Raw genomic sequence first — 25,534 nt, forward strand, 5'->3', positions numbered from 1 at the left:
GACTCTTGTTTTTCACCGTAAAGCAAACAATGAGAATAGGGAAAAATAATACTACGCATACACTAATAAAATCATACACTTTAAAGCATATTTTGAGAAACCGTTTCCAAAACAATTTAAGTGAGTTTTTAAAAATAAGAATCTTAAAGTTTCTTTATGGCATTTATTGGTAATGGAACAAAATGAACTTAAGTCCAGTGAAAGGGACACTCACCACTATGTGGTTTCAGCTTAAAAAACCAGATGTTTTTTATGAAGAATATCCAATGAATAGTTCATTCAAAGATAGTTAGAAATTACTGACTGACTTGTCAAAGACCTTCTTTGGATATGCACACATGCTTGTCTTTTTTCCTGTTGATACCGAATTAATCCATGGCCAATGTTAACTTATCTTTTTGAGTAGATAGGTTCAACTCTTAAGATAACAACATTATATTGAAAACATTATTCTACTTCTCAAGATAAATTATGTTGTTTCATTTTCCTTTCTTGCATAGATCTGCACACTAAATTCCCAACAATCCGGATGTTAGCTCTTTTGAGTACTGGATGTCCATTCACTGCAAGATGAAATATACAATTACATTAATAAATTTTCATTTAACATGAGAGAGTGTATCATGTTTTAACATCATAGAATATTACAGGAAATCAATTATTGTTGTACTAAAACATAAAAACAACTAAAAGATTTGACTTGGGCACATCTCCCTTAGGTGTACTGCATTACATTCCACATCATGCCAAGAAGCTCAAAGGGAGTTATTGTTGGACCAAAGAGTTGAGAGAGGGGATAGCAGAACTTGGAGTCCACCAATATATCGTACGCTTGAAATAAATTAGATATAACACATTTACCGGAAAAACAACAGTATTGAATTTTTTTGCATTACAATATAATCAGTTCTGATACTGATATTCAAATTAATATAAACGACTCTTCAAATAGATTGTTTGTACTTGATCCATCTTTATGTATAAAATGACTTTCCAAATAATAAATAAAAGCCAAGATTTACGGTGGCTACCATTATACACAGCACTAATTTACAGATAGGGTAGTATATTTTTGGGGAGTATGTTAAATTTTGCTAATTTACAGAAAGGGTAGTATATTTTTGCGAGTATGTTAAATATTTTGTTATATTTAATAACAACCTATAGTTGTTATTAAACAAAATCATAACCAACAGCCAAAAAAAAAAAAACAGTTAAAATTATGAGAAGAACCATCTGCATTACTAGAAGGAAAAGAATAACTTGAATTGTAAAAAAGAAGCAGGGCATTGCTGCTATTTTGATATTTATATTGTCATTAGACAAAGAACTAGGCTTGTAATAACAAAACTAAATTAGACTACAGAGTATTTATAAAATAATTAGTATTAGTAATTAATATTGCAAATGTGATCATAGGAAGACAACCAGCAGTTGGTGTCCTGATCTAATAGTTATACAAGATAAGCATGTTAGTTCTAAAGATGAGCTCTTAGGATAAAATTATTAGCATGTTAGTTCTAAAGATGAGCTCTTAGGATAAAATTATTTCCTACTGTGAATGTCTTTTGGATAATGTGTAATATCAACCATACATTTTATCAGACAGAAGAAAGTTGAAATATAAGATTACTCAAAGTAGGCAAAATAGAAGGAAAATCAAATACAATGGTCCAAGATCTTGTTCTTACATATTTTTGAGTGAATCCAGATTTAATATTCATAGTTTCCTTACTTTTCAAATGGGGATTATATCTATCTTGTCTATTTGTTGAAAGGATCCAAAAAACATATATCAAAAGATATATGTGTAAAAATAATGTATTAATATCGACTCATCCATTGTAATAAATATACCACACTAATGCAAGGTGGTAATAATAGGGAGAGGGTAGCAGGTGAAGGGGTTTATGGGGACATTCTCTACTTTCCACCAATATTCCTGCAAACCTAAAACTCCTCAAACAATAGTCCATTATTTAATTAAAAAAAGATATGTGTCTGATACATTATAAGTATTCAAAATATAGTTTCTATGTTATTTACCTTATGTACTTACATGTAGGCTTTATAAGGAAATGTTACGAATAATTGTGTGAGATAATAGAAAAATATATGTTGATCTGCGTCCCCAGTTCCTGTCACAGAGCTCCTAAAACCTTTGCCATCTCCTCAGTGACAAGAGCACTAGAAGCATCTCTTGTTCTAACATGTGGTCTTTGACCCTGTCCCTGATACAGCTCCTGAAACCTTTGCAAATCCCTAAGTGGTAAGAGCCCGAGGAACATTGTTTGTTCTAAGGACGTGACTCTGCGTGGGCTTCTGATCTCCTAGATGAGGTTTATTCACCAGAAATACCAAGCCATGATTAGAAGCTTGGAAATTTCAGCCCCTACCCCCCACCTCCACTTTTCTAGAGAGGGGAGAGGGGCTGGAAATGGAGTAAATAATGGAGCATACCTATGTGAGGAAGCCTCCATAAAAATCTCAATAGTATGGGGCTCGGAGAACTTGCAGGTGAATGACCACATCCACACACCGGGAGGGTGATGCACTCGCAGCTCCACAGGGACAGAAACTCGGGGCCCTCCCAGATTTCACCCTATGTATTTCTGCCTCTGGCTGTTCATCTGTATTCTTTATTATAGCCTTAATAAACTGGTAACTGTAAATGGGTGTTTCCCTGAGTTCCGTAAGCTGCTGTAGCAAAATAATCAAACCTGAGGAGGGGTTCATGGGAAACTCCAATTTGTAGCCAAGGTGACTAGAAGTTGTGGGAAACCTGATGACCCATCTGAAGTGGAGGGGACAGTCTCATGGGTTGAGCTCTTAACCTGTGGGATCTGACATGATCTCCAGGTAGATAGTATCAGCACTGAGTTAAATTATAGGACACTAGCTCATGTCAGAGAAGTTTCTTGGTGGTGTGGGGGGGGGGAAAAAACCCACCCTTTGGAATCAGTGACCAGTATCTTAGTTAGTGATCAGAAGTGGAATTGAGAGCAGAATCCTCAATTGTATAATCTGTTATTGCATAACTATTTCAATGAATTAAAAGATCATTTAGTTTTAGGAAGGATGAAAATATAAGTATACATGATATACTTTTATCTTCCAAATAGTCTTGACCTTCATTTTTGTCAAAAGACAGAATACAGTCAAAAACCAATTCTTTTGATTAAAACAAGTCAAATCCTGAATAAAATATTAAATGTGTTTTAACTGCATTGCTAAGCTGGCAGAAAAGGAAGAAAATGCAGAGGCCAAAACAAACTAAAAATCAGTAATCTTAGTGGATATTTGAGCGCTAAAGCCAATTTCTTTTTTTTTTTTATCTGAGGTTTTTTGCTGAGCCCTGGATATCTGAACTTCAGCCTTGTGAAGGGATTGGGGACAGAAAGTAAAACAGAGGATCCACCCAATATGGGAAGTTCAGATTGAGACACCAATGGACTACACCATCAGAGCAGGCAGGATGATGAGAGAGGGAGAGGAGAGGAGAGGGGAGGGAGAGGGAGAGGGAGAAGGAGGAAGAGGAGGGGAGGGGAAAAGAGGGGAGAGGAGGGGAGGGGGGGGTAAGGAAAGAGAGGGGAAGGGAGGGGAGGGGAAACTTTAAAGGAGGAGACAGTGAGGAAACTTATTGTGAGGCTGGGTAGATAGAGCAGAGTCCCAACACTGGTCCTTAGTTTGGGGTTGAAGTTCATATTACCTGTGTGGTCCAAAATATCTCAAACAAGTGTAGTTTGTTGGGCCCCCAAAACAAATGAAAAGCCTCTCTAGAAGAAAGCAACTTTAACCAAGACCTTTGAAACACGTCACAAAAACATGTTTTATTAAAACTCTACATGTTACAATGTGGGTTTAAATGGAAAAGTGGGTTACAAAGTGGTATCCACAATATGATCCTAGTGATTTTTAAAGTTATATGCATAGGAAAACACATACTGTATTAAATACGAAAATATTGACAGTGGGTGGAATTATAATTTAGCTTTAGTGTTTTTATTGAAAATATCTTTTATTTTCAATAAAAGATTATTTATGTGAAAATAACAAAGTTAGAGATTTTCAAGTTTCTAGATTGAAATATTAGGTTGGTGCACAAGTAACTGTGGTTTAAAAGGTTAAAAATAATTGCAAAAACCACAATTACTTTTGCACCAACCTAATATATGGTAGAAGGTAATTTTTAGCACAGATAATGAATAAATAATCAGAAGTGAGATATCTTGGTTTACATAGTTCAATAATTTGAACAAATGATTTCAAATTGGGAAAATACTAAATGAAATACATAAATATGCTTAATCTGCATTTTTACAGATTGTATATGCAAAAAAGGGATATTAAAATTGTCTCAAAGTTTCAGAGTACACCTTTGCCTTCTGTTGTCTTTTAAACCATCTCTAGATTTTCATGTACACAAGTCTATTTTATGATTTTTCATGCAATTTCCCTGACCTGCTGAAGGTTATATATTATTCTAAACGACTGGCTACTTCCTGTGAATGCTTCACGATGAATCTTTGTAGAGCAATTTGGAAAGCAAATGAACACAGACTATTAGACTATTAGAAAATAAACTCCACATTTAGGCTATTGAGTATCTGTTGAGTCCTATTAGTACATGTTCATGTTAAGTGCCATGGGGATATTTATACAAAGGTCACTAGCTGAGACCTTTCTCGGTCTCCATTTCCTAATCCAGAAACAAACCAATAAAAGCAAAACAAACAAACAAAAAAAAACACTGCAATTATTATGTTATTATGCTACTCATAGAAATTTCGTTTAAAAAAAATGAAAGCACCTCCCTAACTCTATGTCATAGGCCTGCCCACCAGAAGATTGTCATCGTCAATACAAAGCAAAAACACAGCCCCAGACAGCAAACAATTAAGGACAAAGTTCAGTAATTACATTTAATGCTCGTCTGTAGTGGAACTCCAAGTTTGAACTCAAGTTTTTGCACCTTAGGATTTCAAACAGGAGTAAGTCCAGAAGACTGGTACAATAAATCCTCTAGGATCCTCGCTGCAAAAACAAAACAAAACAAAACAAAAAAAAACAGACAAGAAATCTTCTCAGGGAAAACCTCTTAAATACAAGAGTAAGCTGAGTAGTCTCATCTTGGTCCAATAAGGCAGCGGCAGCTGATGGGGATGGATGATTTTATGTGCTCGGAGCTGCCTCTTGCTAAGATGGCTTTGCTTTGACTCTTCATTCCCCGCTTTCCTGCCCCACCCCAGGGAGATTCTAGCCTTTAACTCCGTTAGAGGAAGGCCCCAGTGAGAGAATGACAGAGCTGAGAAGCTGTTTGCCTACACCCTCTCCTCAAGATGCTGAAAGCATGGGGCACTGGTGCTCTGACATTGAAGTAAGTGGTATAAGGGCCAGGGGAGAGGTTTCTTCCCTCAGCAGGTTGGCCTAGGCCCATGGAAATGAGCATGCAGAGCCTGGACAGGTGCTGCCAGCAACAGCTTGAGCAAGACACCTTTACCAGGCTTCCTGAGCTTCCGAGTGACAGCAGCAGACAGTGTGGGAAGGGGCTGGGGTGCGTGCAGCCTAGAGCCGTGTATGTATGAGATGAGCGCATGTGAGATGTCCTAGGAGAATTCCTGGAAATAACTGCAGTTATGAGGATTGCGTTCAGAGACCAGAGGCTGCATAAGAGTAGGTAGCATATTCTATGTGTGACTATGTTTATGACTATGTATGTATCTACATATGCCATGTGTGTGTATATGCAGTTGGATATTGTAGAAATAGTAGAGTGCTTCCCACTCCTCACTGTTCCTAGCTTCTGACTGCCATTCAGGCAATACCTGTGGCTTCCTTGAGAGTGACTGAAAATAAATCACCTAATTTCTGATAATCATCAATTCTTAAAGAAGGAAGTATTATAAATAGCTAATAAATATTCTCTTTTCAACTTTTTAAATAATCAATTCCCTCTTTTGTATTCTGTAAAAAATAGAAAACATATAGTTAAATAAACATAACAACTTAAAATGAGGTGAATAATTTTGTGACATTCCAGGCAGAAAAATCCTAGAACAAAGACGATTGTAATTCAGAAGAAGATTTTAAAACATAAAGCAAAACAGTATTTTCTAAAGGAAGGTTTCTAGTTGGAGGAGTATGGGTTTCCTCAGAATGTGTAGCATTTTGGAGATCCAGGAAACCAGAATCTGAAGAACTTGCACATGGAGCCAGCTGGTAAGGAAGATTATGTGATAAGAGAATCCTTTCCAACTCACAAGGAATCAGAATTGGACTAGCAGACTGGTGGAGGAACGAAAGAGGAGATACTGGTGGGCTCATGAGAAAGAGCCAGGCACCCTGTTTCCCTGCACTTTTCCTCAGGGAAATTAAAAATGGGGATCCTTAATAATAGAAAGCACATGTAGTTTGTGGAAAATTCCAAGAGTAAAGGGGTTTTGTGGAGGGGGCTGCAAACCCCTTAGAAAAAGCCATGTGGCCAATACGATGCTACAGAGATAGCTTTGGGCAGTGTCCAGGTGACAGTCCTGCAGTCTCGCAGAAAACTGCAGTCCAAGGTGTGAGGAGACCTAAGGAGATTGTGGAGCTTCCCAGGGGCCATGGGAATTCAGAGAAGACTGATTGACTAGCAGATGTCTAAGGTCGGTATAGGGAGAAACCAGAGTATATGCACCTTACTACTGGGCTGTGGCAGATGTTAAGACTGGATGCCAGGGAGTGGTGCCCAAGATTTAGGTGGCAAGATTTAGACCACAGGTGGTCAGCAAGGAGAGGAGGTCACACTGAGGGTATCTCCCGCAAGATAAAAGGAAATGAGAGCACAGTCCTGTTATAAATGGGTGCCTGGCACAGAGTAAGTTAGAGTAAAGCACACAATTAGATAGCATATATAAACAGTAAGAGCAGCAAGTTAGAAATATCGCCTATATTATTTTGAGACAAAAGAAGTCATCATTATTATTAATTGTTATTATTAATAGGAAATATATTTTTGTATGTGAAGGACTTGCCTCTACATACTGTGCAACCAGGAAACACAAGTTTCATAGCAACTGATATCAACTCACTACATAAAAGGGGTGGGGGAAAAAGTAATTTTCTAAGTAATTTAGAAAAAATGGTGTTTCTCTGGGCTCTGGCAATTCTTGATCCACATAGAGATTTCAGAACATTTTATAACAACTCACTGGAAACCATAGCACTATTTATATCAGTCATTTATAAAGGAGATGCATGTTACCTTATATTGCTTGCCTTTTCATGTTTGTCCTGCAGCTTCAAAATATCAGTAATTCACATTTTTGTCTCACTGCACTAATCTCTGGGAGAGTGTCTTTCAGATGAACACGTGTTCAATAAATAATTCTGATGATACTTTTTTTGATTTTACAAAATAACATCATTTTATGCATACTTTGCTTTTTTCACTGGAGAAAAATTCATGGAAATCCCTCTAAACTAACTAGTATAGCTCTAATTCATTATTTTAAGTGGTACATACTATTCTGTGATATGAATGAACCGTAATATTCCTCTATTGGTTAATGTTAACTTTGTTCCTCAGTTTTTCCAAATAAAAATAATGCAAAAATAAGCATGCTTGTTTATTTAGTAATGCTTTTAATTTTAATTTGATAGACTCCTAAGATTGAATACAGAGTTGAAAGTACACGTATTTCTAATTTTAATTGAGATTGACGAGGTGCTTTCTAAAACACTGTGAAATTCATATATCTTCCAGCCATTTGTAACAGTATTTTTTGCTCATATCTCAGCCAGCAATAGCAGTTATTGTTTTATTTTGCTTTGTTTTAATTTTGGCCACCCTAAAAGCTGCTAATTCATTGAGTGTCCTCATCTACTAGTGACTTTGAGTATCTTTACATATTTTCAATAGCTGTTGGATTTTTGTTTTGTGATTGGTTTTTCTATACCCTTTGTTTATTTTGCTATTAAATCATCCAATTTAAAATAATTCATTTATTAAACCTCTGTCTTCTAAAATGCAATTCCACTTCAAATCCCCCATTTTTTTAAATAGACTTGTTTGTGGTATTCTTTCAGAGAAATTTTTAAAATGTTCATAAAACCAAAGTCATTTGTTCTTCTCTTTTATATTCTTTGAGTATATTTCCTGCTCCTAGCTTGAATATGTAGTTCTCAAGATTTTTTTCAGAATTATTACCTAGTTGATTGATTAATTGATTGACTTATTTATTTATTTAGATTAGTTGTTTAATTTTCTCAGTTGCTTCTTGTATTATCTACTGATGTTTTCAAATGATTTTTTTCTCCCTAAAATTGTTAATGTAATAACTATGAGAATGGAATTCTTAATTCATGAAAATGGTATAGTATTATTACAATGATCTACTGGGAAGTACTCACAAAAGTGTTTCACTATTCATTATAGTATACATTAGGACAACAGCACAGTGAAGATTCCAATTGCTGAATTGTTCCTGAGAAAAAAAAAATCACAAGAATATTAAAGTGTTCCCATATACCGTGTTTCCATGAAAATAAGACCTAGCCAGACCATCAGCTCTAATGCATCTTTTGGAGCAAAAATTAATATAAGACCTGGTATTATATTATACAGTGGTACCTTGGTTTTCAAACGTAATCTACAAGTTCTGAAATGTTCGAAAACAGCCGTCAGTTAGGCCTCAGGATCTTGCACTCAGCGGAAGCCGTGTGACATGTTCGACTCCTGAGTCATGTTCGAGAACCGAAGCATTTACTTCCAGATTTATGACATTCATAAACCAAAATGTTCGTCAATGGAGATGTTCTAAAACCGAGGTACCACTGTATTATATTATATTATATTATTCCTGGTATTATATATTACATTATATATTATATTATATTATAGTATATTATATTATATTAAATCCGGTCTTATATTAAAATAAAACTGGGTCTTATGTTAATTTTTGCTCCAAAAGACTCACTAGAGCTGATGGTCCAGCTAGGTCTTATTTTCAGGGAAATACGGTATGTGCACAGTGGAAAGAAGCAAAGGTTCAAACCATCTGTGTTATAATCTGTTGAGCTCTACTTGAAATTCAATTGATTTTAATAGGATTTAGATAAATACACTTAATGGACAAACTTTTTAAAGCACAATGGTTAATATCTCGCCAGAAAGTGATGATAATTCTTATGACATTTTTAGCTCAGAGTTAAGAACATGAATTTTGGGATCAGAAAGATCAGAATACAAATATTGATGCTTATATCTTAGCACCTTTTCTGCGTCTTAGGAAATATGAACTTGCATTTCTTCATCTGTAAAATGAAGATAATAACAGTACCTACTTTAAATGAATAGTATAGGAATTTAATAAGAAAATATGCACAAAACACTTCACTTAAATTTAAATGCACCATAATTTCTTTTTTTATGATGCTATGAATAATTTCTTAATAAATTTTAGCTGTTATTATTTCACTTCTCTTCTTTTTTGTTCTGTTCCACTGAGATGGAGATTAGTTTATTGCCATCTGCCCTTGTATATATGTATTTAATTATTGGAAATACACACACACACACTGAGCTTGCTATGTGAATGCAACTTCCAGACAAGCAAACAACCCTCTGCCAATGTACTACCAGATAGTTTCTGCTAACCTTTTCCTTTATAAATATTATGTATCTACCACTGTTGTGCCTACATTCTGATATGAAGATCATTGAAAAAAAAATTTTTGCACTCTGATTGGTATTTAACGTAGAACACTACCTTCCCTGCCAACATACGTACTTGATGTTAAATTGTGAGGAATATAAATTCTTCATTTTGTTCATTATTCTTAGATAAATCAGATAGATAAATCTGTCTGGTGTATCCCAGAGCTCTACCAATACACAGCCCAATATTCCTGCCCTCCCTTCTTATATTAGAATGACCCTGGAAATATTCTAAGACCCAGTGTGGAGGAGCGCTTCAGATTTCCTTCTCCCAGACCTTGAAGCTGGGCAATGACCACTTTTGGGTAAGTATATTTATTAGGGGAGTATACAATCCCTTTCCATACAGGGTCCACATCCGAGGAAAGTCTCAGAGGGATTAAGTTCATAGGGTAAATATGCTCACAGTTATACTTCACCACTAGATGTCACTCTTTGTCACATCTAAGCAAATGTGGGGCCACTTTCCAAGACGAAAATGCTTGGCAGTCTAGGCACTCATACCACACCTGAGAAACATCCAACAGTAACATTGACGTTGCCACACTGAAAGTCAATAATAAAGATTAATCTCCAATGTAAGACCAAGGCTGACTCTGAGTATCCTCTGACCAAAATAGAAGAACCCATTTATCTCCACCAATGAGGACCTCGTGTAATAGGTACACACTTCCAAGGGGCTAAGGAACACCTGTAGTCAGTGCTCCTGTCTCCAAGAGCATTCAGCTTTCCAAGTCCTATCATGTCAGAGGCTGATGGAGTCACTTCTTTTACCCGCTCAGATTGTGTTAGTGTCACTAGCAAGAACTCAGACAGGTCTCTGATTTTGTGAGGAAAACCAAGGTTAGTCAATATATCTTTACTGTATAAAACTCCTATGCAAGCAAGCATGATCCAATTGTTCTTGATTCTTCAAGATTCATTCTACTATTGCTGACAGATTATGGAAGTTAATTTCCAGGCTGACAACCCATCATTTTTCTCTTTCTCAAATATGCACAGGAACTGAACAGGTAAATTACAACTATTTCTTAGTTAGTCTACCCAGAAACATTTTTGTGGAGCTGAATTCATGCAAAACCCCAGTTATAAGTCTTTTAGATTCATACTTAGCATTTTCTGCTTCCAAGAATGGCTATCTGTAGAGATTTAGGGACATGTTCCAGAAACGACTAAGTTCTTTTTCTCCATTTGATACTTCACATGAATTTCTCAAGTTTAAAAAATGTATATCGTAATTAGTCCTAACCAGTGATTCAAAACAACAACAACAACAAAATTTGATTAATTGGAAGTCCCAGGCAAGTGGACACATTCTCATATTCTCAGGGGTACAAGTTTATCTGACACGAACATTCTCTGAACAGAAATTTAAATGATTCAGAAATTAGTTCTCCATTGAGACTTGGTTAAAATTCATCTCCAGTTGGAAGTTTGATAAAGTACTTCTTTAGACTTCATCAATTAAATGAATGTGTATGGTGCTGGATAGGTTTGCTTCTCTTTCTGGTATATATTTCTTTCCAGCAGTGCATTCTAAACACATTCATAATTAGCACAAATTCAGTTTTGTTGATGTCCCTCCACTTTACAGTGTCTTTGACCACAAAAAAAACAACAAAGGATGAAATATACTCTTGGCTCACAGACAGAGTAATTTTGATGCTGAGTACAGCAAGTTGAATTTCAAGTTCTGGGTTACAGATCTCACCAAGTAACCCAAATATATATCAGGGATCCATTCACCTCATGTCTGTCATAATCTAAGGTACTGATAAAGAAGTCTAATTTTTACTCCGTCTCATAAAAAAATACCCAAAATGTAGCATCTTAAAAATTCTTTTAAATTAATCTTTTGACATCTTTTTCAGTCAATATTTTTATGCACCTATCTAAGTTCCCTTCAAAAATATTCTCTTTGTGTTTCTCGACTCATCAATGTTCCCCAGCATCAATCCTCTGAATCATTTTGGTCACAACTGTCAAAATTTAACCACTCGTGGTAGCTGCGGAAAAAAAAAATCTATCTTTTTCTCTCTTTCATCTAAACATCAAGAAGTTTCCCTACGGTCCTGATCCTTCCTTACTTTCACCTTCTATTCCCATGAAGCTAATATGCGTACGCTCCTGAAAGGCTGACCTCACCCTACATCTCTGCCTCCTTCGTGCATCCCTCTGGAAAGACATTTTTCTGTTATTAGGATTGCTTTTTAGGTGAGAACCAGTCTATTCTCACCCCCTTGAATTCTGCAGAATAAAATTCCCTAACATTCTAACTATTCATGTAATGGTTTATAGATGAAAAACAAACAAAACACAAAACTGCAGGCCTGGAGAGGTTAAGTAACTTGTCCGATTAAGGGGTGGGAGGACTGGAAACCAAGTCAGTTTTACCCTGGAGTTAGAGTCAGACCGGCAGCACCACTGGTGGTTATGGTGCCAGCTCTGGGCCATGCTGCCTACGTCTGAGTCATGACTCTGCTGCTTGCCACCTGTGGGACCCTGAAACAATCTCTCTAAGCTTCAGTTTTCACATTTGTAAAATGAGGATAACGACCACATTGCTATCTATAGTCGTGATTATGAAATGAGTAATACATCAGCAAAACACACACAGTCAATACTATTTAAACATTTCTCATTCACCACTACATTGTCTTCAAATTCAAAAACAATTTTTAAATAAATTTATTAGTCAAAATAATATAGATAACTAGTCTCCAACTCAAGTTATAAATATGAGAAGAGCAAGGCTTATTTAACAAAGGAATGATTCACTGACGTGATTATCTGTGTCAGATACTTTATTGTCAAACCCTCGAACAGAGTTTAAAATATGTAGCAGGTGTTTAATGATGATGATGGTGGTGGTTGTGGTGATAATACTAATTGCTTACATTTATTGAGACTCACCGCACATTAGGTGCTGGTTTGACGTGGTGATACACAAATGAGGAAGCTGAAGCTAACAGGTTAAATAACTTGCTCTAGATCAAGACTGTATTAAATACCAAATCTTGGGTTTCAACCACCGAGGTGCTTACACAGCCTTCAGAGCCTACAGCTGACAATTCAAACTGATGGAATATTACCTAAATTTTCAGATAAATATGTTTCCGCTATTTGTAAGTCTAGTGTATTTCTTCAGTGTATCTTTAGAGTGCATTTATATTTACAATCTTAATGCAATTTTGATTTTGTAATCTTAAGTTGTAATATTGGTCATAGACTCATAGAATCTGTTATTGATAATAAGTTTTGGGTACAAAAAATAATTGTTTCATGTAAAATATTTCCTGAATCTTAGAATAAAAATAACTCTAGAAGATATGCCTGCTAAACCTATGGACATGCACGTATTTATATTTAAACATAATTTGTCCAGGAACCCAGTAAGGTAGTCCCCATATTAGGATGAAGAAAGCTATAGCCCAGAAAGGTTAATACGGAAGTCTAAAGTCACAGAGACAGTAAGTGGCAGAATGGGGTTTTGAATGCAGGTTGGTTTTTCTGATCACAAAGTAATTTCCACTAAACTGAGCAGTCTTCCAAAGTGGGGATTGTTTCTTAAATTTGCCAGTTATGACTAAATTTTTTTCTTATAAACAATCCCAACTTGAATAAAATCAATCTGTAATCAGACTTTCAAATGCATCATTTTTTTCCTTGATTTATTCTATTATCATAGTCCCCTGGTTTTGAGAGACAAAATTCGTGGTGTTATATCTTAGAATTTTTATCATTTGGCATCTACTGTACTGGCAATGAAGATTTTACATATACTATCCATCATATCATATCTGGATAGTACATGAATATTGTGTACCAGTCTAGACAGTTTCATGCCTGAGACAATTTGTAATGCAATCTCTGTCTATAAGACATAATAAACAGGATAGGTTTATTCTGTTTCTTCTCAGAAGGACTGCAAAAACAAAGACCTTGCATTAAATCTTCAAAAGGAAAATGTTTATTAGACTGATATTGTTAAAGTAAATTCAATTACTAAATGTAAGATGCGTTTAAAAATACTCTGGATCTTATTTTGTGTCAGACACTGTTTTAAGCACTTTACATGTATTATTTCTTTTATTTCTTATCACAACCCTATGTGACAAGCACCATGAACATCTCACTTTTATACATGAGGAAACTGAGGCACAGAACTTTTAAGTCAATTTTCCACAGTCACAAGATAATAAATGCCATAACTGGACTTCAAACCCCAGCAGTGTAGGAGACGTACCTGACTCCAATATACAACAGCAGCAGGGGCAACAAAAACAGCAGTGAATCAGACCCTCTATAAGCACTATACACGTATTGTTTCCTTCATTATTGATACCAACCCCTGTAGATGTTACTATTGTAATTCTCCTTTTATAGATGAGAAAATCATGGTTCCCAGAAGTTAATTAACTTGTGGAAGATCACATACTTAATGACTGGCAAGCTCAGGATCTGAATCGAGCTAGCCAACAGACTTCATACTTCAGCCTTGTGACTGAATATTAATTACCTGCGTATATATGTAATTGAGCTATAGCTATTTATACAAATATTTACCTGTACATTATGTTCTAAGTCCCAGGAATTTAAACATAAAACAGTTATGCAAGAATTCATAAACATGTTCTAGTCTTGGATATTGACTCTACAAGGAATACTGTGAATTAATTCCTCCCTTCAACCTTCCTTCTAGATCTAGAGCCACTGGAAATAAACTGTATTTGTGAGATGCCCCTGAAACTGGCCTCTGGATGTTAATTCCCTCCTAACAATTAGCTACACTTTCCTAGGATTTAGGAGGCAAAGGGGATGTAGAGATCTTTTTTCTTTCCCTCATGTTCCTTTTTCTTTTCTTTTTTTTCTTTTCTTATCTTTCTGCTAGCAGATAAGGTCAAGGAAAAGGTGACTTTATTCTGCTGCTGTTCAAAGATTATTATCTATATTCCTGGGTAACTAGAAGTATCTGCAGCAGCAGCAACAACAACTTTCTCATTTCACATTTTGATTTCTGGATCATCTATTGAAGTGTGTTCATGAAGTCACAGCTCAGATGGCAGCCACCCAGGTGGTAGGTTCCCAGCTGGGACAGGTCTTCACTGCTCTGAGAGCCATTCTGGAAGCCCAAACTACAAACTACCCCTTCACCCTCCAACAGTTGTTTTTTTTTTTTTTTAAGTACTTAATTGTATTAAACCCATTTCTTCTTAACACTCCTGGTGTGATTTTCATTTCCTGCATTGAGCCTTGACTGATAAAGTATTCATTGTTTGAATTGTATTCCTGCAATCTGATGGAAGTTCTTGGAGCCTGATGCCTTTTAGAGACTGTGGTAGAGCTTTATCTTACAGTTTTGTCTCTTCACGCATTCCCATCCATCTACCTCACCTCATTCTCCTTTCCTTAGTAATCCTGTCCGTTCACTACTTCCAAACATTTATGAAAACCATTTTGATAGCCACGCATAATATCTATATCCTAACTGGTTCTAATTTAGGCATGTTAATATCGTTTTGAAAGAAAACGAAAATTTAGGCAATAGAATGATCCGATTTTGATTTGTTTTAAGGCATTTAAAACAACGATATTCTGAACGAAAGAAAGTTTCATTTATTTATTTTTTTCTCTTCTCTGGCGTATTTAAACTGGGAAGTATGTCCTGATACATAGTTCCCTGATACATAATTCCCAACTTGTGCCATTTTGTACAACTAGTACTACACCTTAGCTGCTGCTAATGTTACTGCTTCACCCTTGCCCTGAAAATTTTGTTTCAAAATAAAGCTGTAGTTACCGTACTTGAACTTGCAACTTGCTACAAAATATAAATATCTTCAAGACATTTATATAGTGTATACAAACTAGAGGTCATGATCATGCCAATTCCCTTGCCTCTGCCACAATTTTGCACAAAATCTTTTGTGCAAAAATCTAAATTTTAAGAATCCCGTCTTTTTTTCTTTCTTTTGGATAGTCTTTATTAGCAAAGTTTAGCCCAGGAATAACCATTAAGGAATTCCCAAATCTATTCAGTTAAAAAGCTCAATAACTTCATATCAAAGAATAAACAGTGGTACCAGAGCACCTTGCTGAAACTGTACTCACATGCACACTAAAATAAATATCATACATATTTATATGTGATGGCTGTTGGGAAGACTATCAGAAGGGTAAACAACATTTGGGAGAACCAACAGCCATTTGTTTCTTTGTACCTGACCAAAAATATGTTCAGCTGGTATTTGTGCTACTACATAGATGGACGCCTACAACCCATCTGATGCTTCTCTCCTCCTTTTTCCCTATAAAGGAGAGGGAGGAGACAAAGAGATCAAAACTGTGTCTAAGTCCCAAAATGCCACGGCCAAATAAGAGAACTATCCTAACAAAGGCAAAAGTCATGTCACCAGGAGTTGAGTTAGTGCCTACCTTTTGGTTTCTGGATGGCAATTGGGGAAGGTTTTATAGAAAAACAAATATTAAGTAAGATACAATTTCCATTCTCAAATAGTTTTAAATATTAGTTTGAAAATTAATCAGGTTAATGCACTTCTGCAGAAAGAAGAACCGGGAGTTTTTACACTCTGGTCTCTTTCCTGATCTTTTACAAAAACATAAATAAAATCCGCATTGTTATCTTTTTGCTATTCCATTATGTTTTTCCTACATATCGTACGTAATTCATTGATTCTCCTTCCTAATTTGTGTTTCTTTAAGTTCAATTGGAAGTATGGGATTTCCTTAGCAAATAGTATTTGATGCTTCATGATTATTTTAATTTAAATTTATTATAAATCATCATTTGATTAAACAAATGTCTATTCTCTTTTCACTGATGGGGCCAGTAGGGGAATATTTCAGTATTTTGTTTTCAATGATTTATTATGAACATTTCCCACCATACTAAAAATATGGGAGAAAATTAGACAATGAAAACCACTTAGATTCTACAATGAGTATTTTACTGTATTTCCTTTATTATGTATCTTTCCCTCTATGTGTCGTAGGTGGGGATTTTATAATAAGATAGTAAGAGGAATCAGCTGGGGGAAAAAAAACAAACCACTAAAAAGGGAATGACTGAATAGAAATCTCCCCATCCTTAATAATGTTTTCAACATTTTGACTTTACTTTTTCCTTTCTAAAAATTATTATAAAAATTTGGAGAATGTTTGAAATGAACACTGGGATTCTGACTCATATCTCAATGTGTCTGTAGGTTTCCCACTGCAGAAATGTTTTTTAAATAAACTCGGTATTATCGAGCAGTAGAGGAGAAAGGGTTATCATCGAGTATCAGACTAATATATAAAGCTTCTTACATGCCATCACTCTGCCCTCGATTTTTAAATAATGGGATTTTATAAAAAAAAAAAAAAAAAAGATTGAATAAAGGACTCAAAAGCGATAAACTACAGAGAGATACAAGATGCTATTGCCAAAAACAGATAGCACTCAATTAGTTTTTTTAAAGGCATTCTTATCACATCTCCTCCTAATATTAGCTTTCTCAATAAACAATAGGCTGCTGCAGTATTGCCAGGGTTGCCCAGCTGAGATGACAATGTGCAGTGACAGATGATCGAAATTGTTGATGTTATTCACAAATGGCACTCACTGGCCCTTTGGTTTTTAAGATTATTCTATAACTGTAACATGAAACCAGATTAATATTTATGTAGCAAAAGAGATAAGAAATGTACTTTTTGCAATAAAAAAGGAACTAAAAATATTTTGTGGGTCCATTTTCAGCTCCTAACTTTTATCTAACTGAGTCTGATGTGTACATAAAAAGCAACAAACACAAATCTTTCTGCTTCTAAAAAAGGCTTTAAATCTTTCTATTCAAGACCTTAGTTAAGGTTTTCAGATTGTGGTTGCTAAAAATGAAGAAAAAATAAGTAGGAAAAAAAATCTCTACCATTTAATGTTATAATGCCACCATTCACACTGATATAACAAAGATATATCAGTCTTTGTTTTTTAAACACATGAATTAGTGTATTGAACTACTGGGTCAAATTAAAGTTTAGAATAATATTTTATAATTTGTTCTCTTTTTCCAGAAATTAGAAAATTTCTAGTTAACCCCCCTTTTCCCAAATCATTATTTTCAGTCAACTAAAAAGTGTATTTTCAAGATATTTTTGCATATTGGCCAATTTGATAGGATTGAATTATTTGATTATTGAAAGAAAATTAAATTTTATTTAGATGCTAGAACTAAAGACATAGCAAAATCTTTGTAACATAATATTTCCAATTCAAGACATAAAGCAAGGGCTACGTCACGAAAAACCAAAAAAAAAAAATTAGCATTATCTGTGAGGCCCTGAAAAGTCTGGTGCCTTCCTATTTTTCCAGTCTCTTCTGGAATGGTGCTCCAGGTGAGTCAATTCTAGTTTTCTCCTGACCTAATGAGTTCCTGCTTCTTAGTCTTTTAAGGATTCTTCCTCCTTCTCACTGACGTGGTACTATATTCTGTGCCTTCAACACTCCTCTATCTTCACCTCCTTGCTGCCCTTATCCAATTCCACGTCTTTAAATCTTATAAATGCATTAATGACATCAAATTTATATTTCCCGCTTCAATAGCTCCCTGAGCTCCAGATTTGTTGTGAAAAGGAACCCTGAGATCCACTGCATATTGGGAGGAAAAAATGAACACTTTCGGTAATGCGTTAAACTGCCAAGAGCAGATTCCGCACTCTCTTCCTAATTCTGCATTCAGGGACATCACATTGGTAGCTTGAAATTGAGAATCAGAGAAAGAAGAGAGAGTCAGAAAAGAAGACTAAAGAGAGAGTCAGAGAGAGTCAGAGAGAGTCAAAGAGATTGAGAATCTTTAGCCCATGAAAATCATCAAATGCTATCAATTCCTGCCCCCCTACAAAGCTAGCTGAACAGTTCACATCTGTCTGTAACTTCCCAAGGAAACCGGGGCCAAGGGGATCCTCCATAAATAAAATGCTCTTTCTGTTTGTGGAACAAATATTATTGTTTTAGTTATTCCTTGAAGATCATTTTCAAAATCTGTTGCTTCACTATATTTAAAGCATCTATACATACTAAGTTCCAAATCCTGATAATCAGCTAGACTTGGTGGCTCTGGGAAATTTAATGTATTCATTTAGATGGAATGACCAGGTTGGGGAAATAGATGAAGTCAGGGGAGACCAATTTAATTACTTTAAGGAAAAATTTGCTAATAATTATTATTTAGTTTAGGATCCTATGATACTAAAATCACTAACGCGTTACTTCCGAATCTAGATATTTAGATCTGGGAGGAGATACTTAACCCATTTCTCCTCCTGAAATTTGTACGTCAGTTAGCTATTGATAGCCAAGTTGGAAAGTCATATTTATATCTTCTGTCTGACACTGCTGCTATAAAGAACAATGAGTTACAGAGCAGAAGAAATCAGAAACAATAAGAGAATAAAGCAAGTGTGCAGAGACACACACGGTGGTAAGAGATTTTGCAGTTCAGGAAAGTGGGAGAGAGGGTGAGTTGACATTCCATAACACACAATCCCAGGGTTGTACTGCCTGCAGGTGGTTTCACATGTTCCCCCTGTGTTCTTTAAAACAAACACTCTTCTTGCTTAAAAGTTCTTATTAAAAAATCACCGCTTAAAATGTAGTTGAGAAAAAAAAATATTTCATTAACATTCAGATTGACCTCTGGTATCAAATGGTATCAAATTGACCTCTTGCAGTCACCACTTAAATGTATAATAGTCATCTCAAAATTTGCATATCTAAAACTAAACTGGATTTCACCCAAAGCTGCTTCATTCACATTTCACCTTCTTCTTCAGTAAAGGTCTCCGTCTTTTTTTAGGTATTCAGGTTAAAACCATTAGACTTTGACTCCTTTTCTCTCGTGCAACTACATTCAATCACTTAGTGTGTCCTATTGGCTGTATCTTCCAGATATATTCAGAATCTGAACACTTTTCATCATCTCCATTGTCACCAACCTCTTCCAAGTCATTCTCTCCCATCTGGATTATTGCAATAGCTCTCAATAGTCCCTGCTTCTACCTCTTTCCATGTCTTCCCACCTCCACTCTCCCCCAAATCTATTTTCTATGCAGCAGTCAGAGTAAATCATGTCATTCTCCCGATCAACACTCCATTAAGCTTCTCATTTCCTTCAGGCTAAAAGCCAAAACCCTTATAATGACCCCTTTTCTTTAGCTGGGTAACCTCACCTCCAATTATTCACCTTCTCATTTATTTCCTTCCAACTACATGGCTTCCCCTGCTACCCTGAAACTCGCCACTCACTCGCTTCTCGGACTCTCTGCCTTTGTAGTAAGCTTTACTTAGAATTTCTCCTCAGTTACCCAATTGGCTCAATTCCTCACCACCTTCTGAGGTTTGTTCAACTGTTTCCTTCTGAATGCAGTTTCCCTGGCTGTTCAACTTAAAGCACCACTACCCCCAGTACATCATATCCCTTTCCTAGCCCCTTTCTGCCATATAGTTTACATGCACATAACATGGTATGTATTTTATGTATGTATGTATGTACATATGTATGTATGTATGTATGTATTTATTTATTTATTTTCTCTCCACTAGAATATAAACTCTTTACTGGCAGAAATTTTTGACTATTTAGATCTCAACTGCATCTTTATGTGCATAGAATGGTGCCTAGCATATAGTAGACACTCAATAAGCCCTCGAATAAATGAACAAATCAATTTTTATTTATTCAGATAATAAATAAAAATACTTGTGGGGTGAAGCTGGGGAAATGGCTGAATTGCACACACTATTTGCCTCTGCTGCTCTAATTCAGTGGAATATTGTCAACTCTTTGTTTTATTCTATTTAGATTCTGCATCTGTGTAGATTTTGTTTCCAAAATTTGGGGATGTATAGCAATTTAGTCAGGGAAAAAGTTGCTTCCCTGGATGCCTGGTAAACTGATTACAATGAAATTGGCACTGAGCCTTAGTTTTAATATGACACCAGGCCATATTATCATTCTAATTTCCACTATAAAGTTTTTCTAGTAGTAGAATGGGTACTTTCCCAGGTCTTTTTTTTTTTTTTAAACAGAACTTGGATAAAAAGCTCATGTTGTATTTGGCATCTGATCACTCATAGCAATCTTCTCAGATAAAAACACAATGTCAGTGAAAAGAAAGGAAAAAAAAAACCTCCTATAGAATAGAAGGGAATAATCCCTTACAAAACGGTCTCTGGATGCTAATGAACCAACAATAAGAATAAAGGCCCTATTATGGGATTGTTTGAATGATATTGTTCACATTAGGTTTCAGTGATGCCAAAGGCAGAATCACCCTGAGGCTTGGATACATCAGATAGGACTACAACACACATATTTAAGCCCATCGATCTTAATAATGGTTGGTGTATCTACCGGTAGTTTAGATCAGAATGTAAAAATTGAAACTTGAGTTTTATTTTTAATCTTCTTTTGTCATTATTGATTATTGATCATGCTCTTGAACAGTAAAAAAAAAAAAAAAAAAAAAAAAAAAAAACAGGAAAGTTATATTGAGGCACCAGTACCTGAAATACATGCGAACATACATCCTAATCAGACACTAATAGCATTAAAAGTATGTGGAGCTCCACTGCCCCACCCAGGCTCCATCAGTAACACTAACTGTGTTTATCTTGAATTTCTTGTGTCCTGGTAGTCTAAGATTCTGAAATCTGGTTAGATTGGTAATTGCTTCCATTGCCATATGTAGACACTTTAAATAATGATGCAAGGGGTACAAACTGGAGACAAAATGCATAGTCACTATATTTTGATGTGTTCACAAATCTAGGAAAATGAGATAATCTCTAGTTATTAAGTGATGTTTGAAATCACATATGGGTAATGAATACCTCCATGGCCCTCCAAAAATAATACAGATTCCAAATTAGACACTAGAATTTTTTACTACATGAATGTGATACTGATATCAGATAGTCAGCATTTTGACATATCCAGTAAACCACATTTGATATAATTCTGTTTTTTTCAGTATATAATTAAAGTTATGTCACAAACTGAGCAGATGATTTCAGAAACTCTTAAATCTTTAGCTATAAAATTAAGTATTAAAGTTGAACAGCGGGATCTTTCTGGCCAACTATCTGCTGAAAGGATGGCCTACTCTCCTCCATGATTAATCCTCACATTCTCTATAGAACATTCTGGAATATCTCCTACATTAGATACTCTTACGAAGCTACAGTTTCTATGAATGTGAAGATCATGCAGGACAGATGATGACAAGCACGTCCTCTAATGAAATTTGATACCTGAGAAGAACACTAAAGATCACCTTAGTTCAATTTTTTTTCATTGTATAGACAAGAAGCTGAGATCCAGTAAAGCAGAGCGATATGGATCCATATAAATTTATATGACTGAAGGGGATCCAAATATGCTATCCCAAAATACATCACTTCGGAAAAGAATTATTTTGAGTTGAAGGCAATTGAGAAGCAACAGATGCAGGAAGAACTCTCTACTCTCCAACTTTCTACCTGAAAGCAGTGTATAAATTTCCCTTCGTGAAGGGAAATCTTATCTCCTCCCCACCCCTGTAACAGGAAGAAAAGGACTTTTCATCTCACTGAAAACTGAAGACACCACTGACTTGAGTCTGTATAACAAACCTTAGTAAACAACCCTTATATTCCATTAGATTCCCCATATATTTGCATTCCCACAATTTATTACCTTTAGAAGCCCAAATTCCTTTTCCTTTGTCTAATCATTTCTCCACAGACTATTGGTTAAAATGGTATATAAGCCCCTGGGTTTAGCTGTCTCTTTGGGGTTTTCACTTCTTTTCTGTGAACCCCTCTCACACCACACGCTGCACATTAATAAAGTCAATAAATTATGTATGCCTTTTCTCCTGGTAGTCTGTCTTTTGTTAATTCAATTTGCAGGCCTCGGTCATAACCTAGGAGGGTAGAGGAAAAAATTTTTCCTCCCCCACACAAAATATTTGATTATTTGCCACTTGGTTAAATAGCTAGCATTAAGAATTTTCTGGGAAACAGCTATTTTCATAGTGTGTTTACAATCCAGATGTTGGTGATTCAGCTTCACTAATTTAGGGACAAAAAAAAAAGTGTGTGTGTATATATATATATATATACATATATATATATATATGTATATATATATATATGTGTATATATATATGTAAATAAATAAATAAATCAGGGGGTCGAGAAAAATATATGCACATGACTTGTAGTCATCTTTTGTTATCATCTTTTGGTATATATTTTGTATTCGTCTTTTGGTATATATTATTACAATTTTAATACAGTTTTTTTCCTTTCTTAAAATGTATATACATTTTTTTGGCCATATATATATATATATCCTTAAAATTTTCCATACTATCCACTTCAGAACCCCATTTCTTCACTATGTGTGTTGGGGAGGGAGAGACATTAGGTACGGGGCTGCTGTTGCCATTCATCCTGAAAGACTGTTTTAGGAAGATATGAGAGGGAGAAGGAGGCTACTGTTTTAATGTTACGGCTATATTGTTAAATGGTCTTAATCTGCCTCCTTATTAATTCCTTTACCACAATTAGATGCCCACCAAGTGACAGACACTTGCTAACAAAGGGTGAGTCATGATGCATATCCTTAAAGTCTTACAATCAAGTATAAAGAGACAGCTGAAAAACAAGTGAGTATAATGAAGAGTCTATATACACCATGATAGCAGCCTGTGCCAGAATAACAGGAGGACAAAAGCAGGAGCAGACAATTGTAACACAGCATGGGTTGACAAAAATTAATAGACAATGGTCCCTGAGCTCGTGAAAAATTGCTTGTTAAGAGGAAGGTTTAAAAAAAGAAAAAAAGGAAGAAGTAAGATATTCCACTTTTATACTGATGGATCAGTCACAAATGGATCTCCTAGACAAAGCTTTTTGCCCAAGAACAGACCCAAATATCTAACTGATTTAACAAATCCATCAAGTTCAACATGGTTAATACACATTTTATGATCTTTTCTTAAAAACCTGGTCCTCTTCATTGTAGATATTCCACCCTGTTTCTCAAATGAGAAATCTAAGTCAAACTTGACTCCTTTCATCACCCAAATTACTGTTGAGTTCTTTCCTGGACTAATTTTACCCCCTGAATATCTTTGAAATGAGCCCAAATCTTTCAGTTTTCTCCATGACTACTGTAATTCAAATTATGATCAACCATGTCTACTACTGCATTATTTGAGCACTTAGCATGCCTGGCACATACTAAATGCCCAATAAATATATTTGAATAATATATTTGAATGAATAAGTGATCGACTGAACTAGATTTCTTGTACCCCCACTACTTACCCTCTCATTCATTTTTGAAGGGGCAGAGTAATCTTTTCAGGTCTCTAATATTATCATGTCATATTCTGATTTAAAACCCACATTGGCTTTCCATCACTTTTAAAGAAAAAAAAGGTTAATAAGCCCTAAAAAGCCCTGCATGAATGGATTGGTTAATGCTCTATCTTGTACAAAACAAGATGAGAAATGTAAGTCCATGCCCCTGTAATTTATTACCACTGCGTAGGATTCTCACTGTGATGTCAACCTCCACATTGAATAATTAGGAACTCTAAGTGTGCCACACTTCAGGAGATACAAGGTGAGAGAGAAGATTGGGGGAAAGGTGGTGATCCCAGATGGCACACAATTTTTAAAGTAAATGGCTTTTCATTATAAATATTTTCAAACACAAAGTTGAAAGAATGTATAACAAATTCCATATACTCATCACATAGATTTCACAACTATCAATATTTTTTGCATTCTATTTTCTTTTTTTGTAGCTGAAGTATTTTAGGGGAAATCCTAAACCCGATGTCACTTCACTGCAGCGTGTTTTTATGGGCGTCTTTAACAAGATGCTCACTTTCATGCAAACATCAATGTGATTATCAGACTTAATAGAAACAGTAAGAATCCCTAGGTATCATCTGATTCAAAAGCCATAGTCAAAAATTTTCAACTTTCTCAAAAAATGTCTCTTTCACATATGAATTATTAGAATCAGGATCCAAACAAGCTCCATACATTGTGTTTAGTTAGATCTCCTAAATCTCTTAATCTGAAGCAGTCCTCTTCCCCATCTTTTAAAAATCTCCTCCCGTTGACTTGAAGAAACTGGGTTAGTTGTCCTATAGAATGTCCTATATTCTAAATGTTTCAGTTTGATTCTTCTATGGCCTCATTTAATTTTAATTATTTTTGTTTCTTTTTGCCCCAGTCCTAGGGGATTATGGCCAATGGCTATGACCTCATTTAGCCTTAATTAATACTAAAAATCTTATCTCCCGGTAAAGTCACATTGGGAGTTAGGGCTTCAAAACATGAATTTGGGAGGAAATCAAATCAATCCATAGCAATCACACTGTCTTGATTACTGTTGGTTTGTAATTAAGTTATGAAATTAATCTTCCAATTCCAGTGAGTTCTACATTGTTTTCCTACTCCTACTCTTTGTTTCATCATTTCCTCTCTAATTTTATTTATTTATTTATTTATTTAATTTATTTCCTTTCTATTTCTAGATACTTAAGGTAGAAAGTTAGGTTGTTGATTTGAGATCTTTATTTTTTTTTTAATATAGGCATTCACAGCTATAAATTTCCCTCTAAACACATTTTAGTTGCAATCCTATAAATTTTAGTATGTTGTATTTTCATTATTATTCATTTCAAAGTATTTTCTAAAATTTCACTTGTGGTTTCTTCTTCCATCCATTGGTTATTCAGGAGGGTGTTATTTACTTTTCACATATTGTG

The 25,534-nt window shown here is 35.3% G+C and overlaps 1 protein-coding gene across 1 annotated transcript in view; it reads right to left on the reverse strand.

Annotated features, from left to right (window-relative positions):
- Positions 1-447: 447 nt before the first annotated feature.
- IQCM (IQ motif containing M) overlaps positions 448-25,534 on the reverse strand; it is a 248,625-nt gene continuing 223,538 nt past the window's right edge. The window contains 1 exon segment of the mRNA XM_033135403.1: positions 448-563. Within this exon segment, the coding sequence (XP_032991294.1) occupies positions 448-563 (116 nt within the window).

This window comes from Rhinolophus ferrumequinum, chromosome 18 (genome assembly GCF_004115265.2).
Source record: "Rhinolophus ferrumequinum isolate MPI-CBG mRhiFer1 chromosome 18, mRhiFer1_v1.p, whole genome shotgun sequence".
Classification (NCBI taxonomy): Eukaryota; Metazoa; Chordata; class Mammalia; order Chiroptera; family Rhinolophidae; genus Rhinolophus; species Rhinolophus ferrumequinum.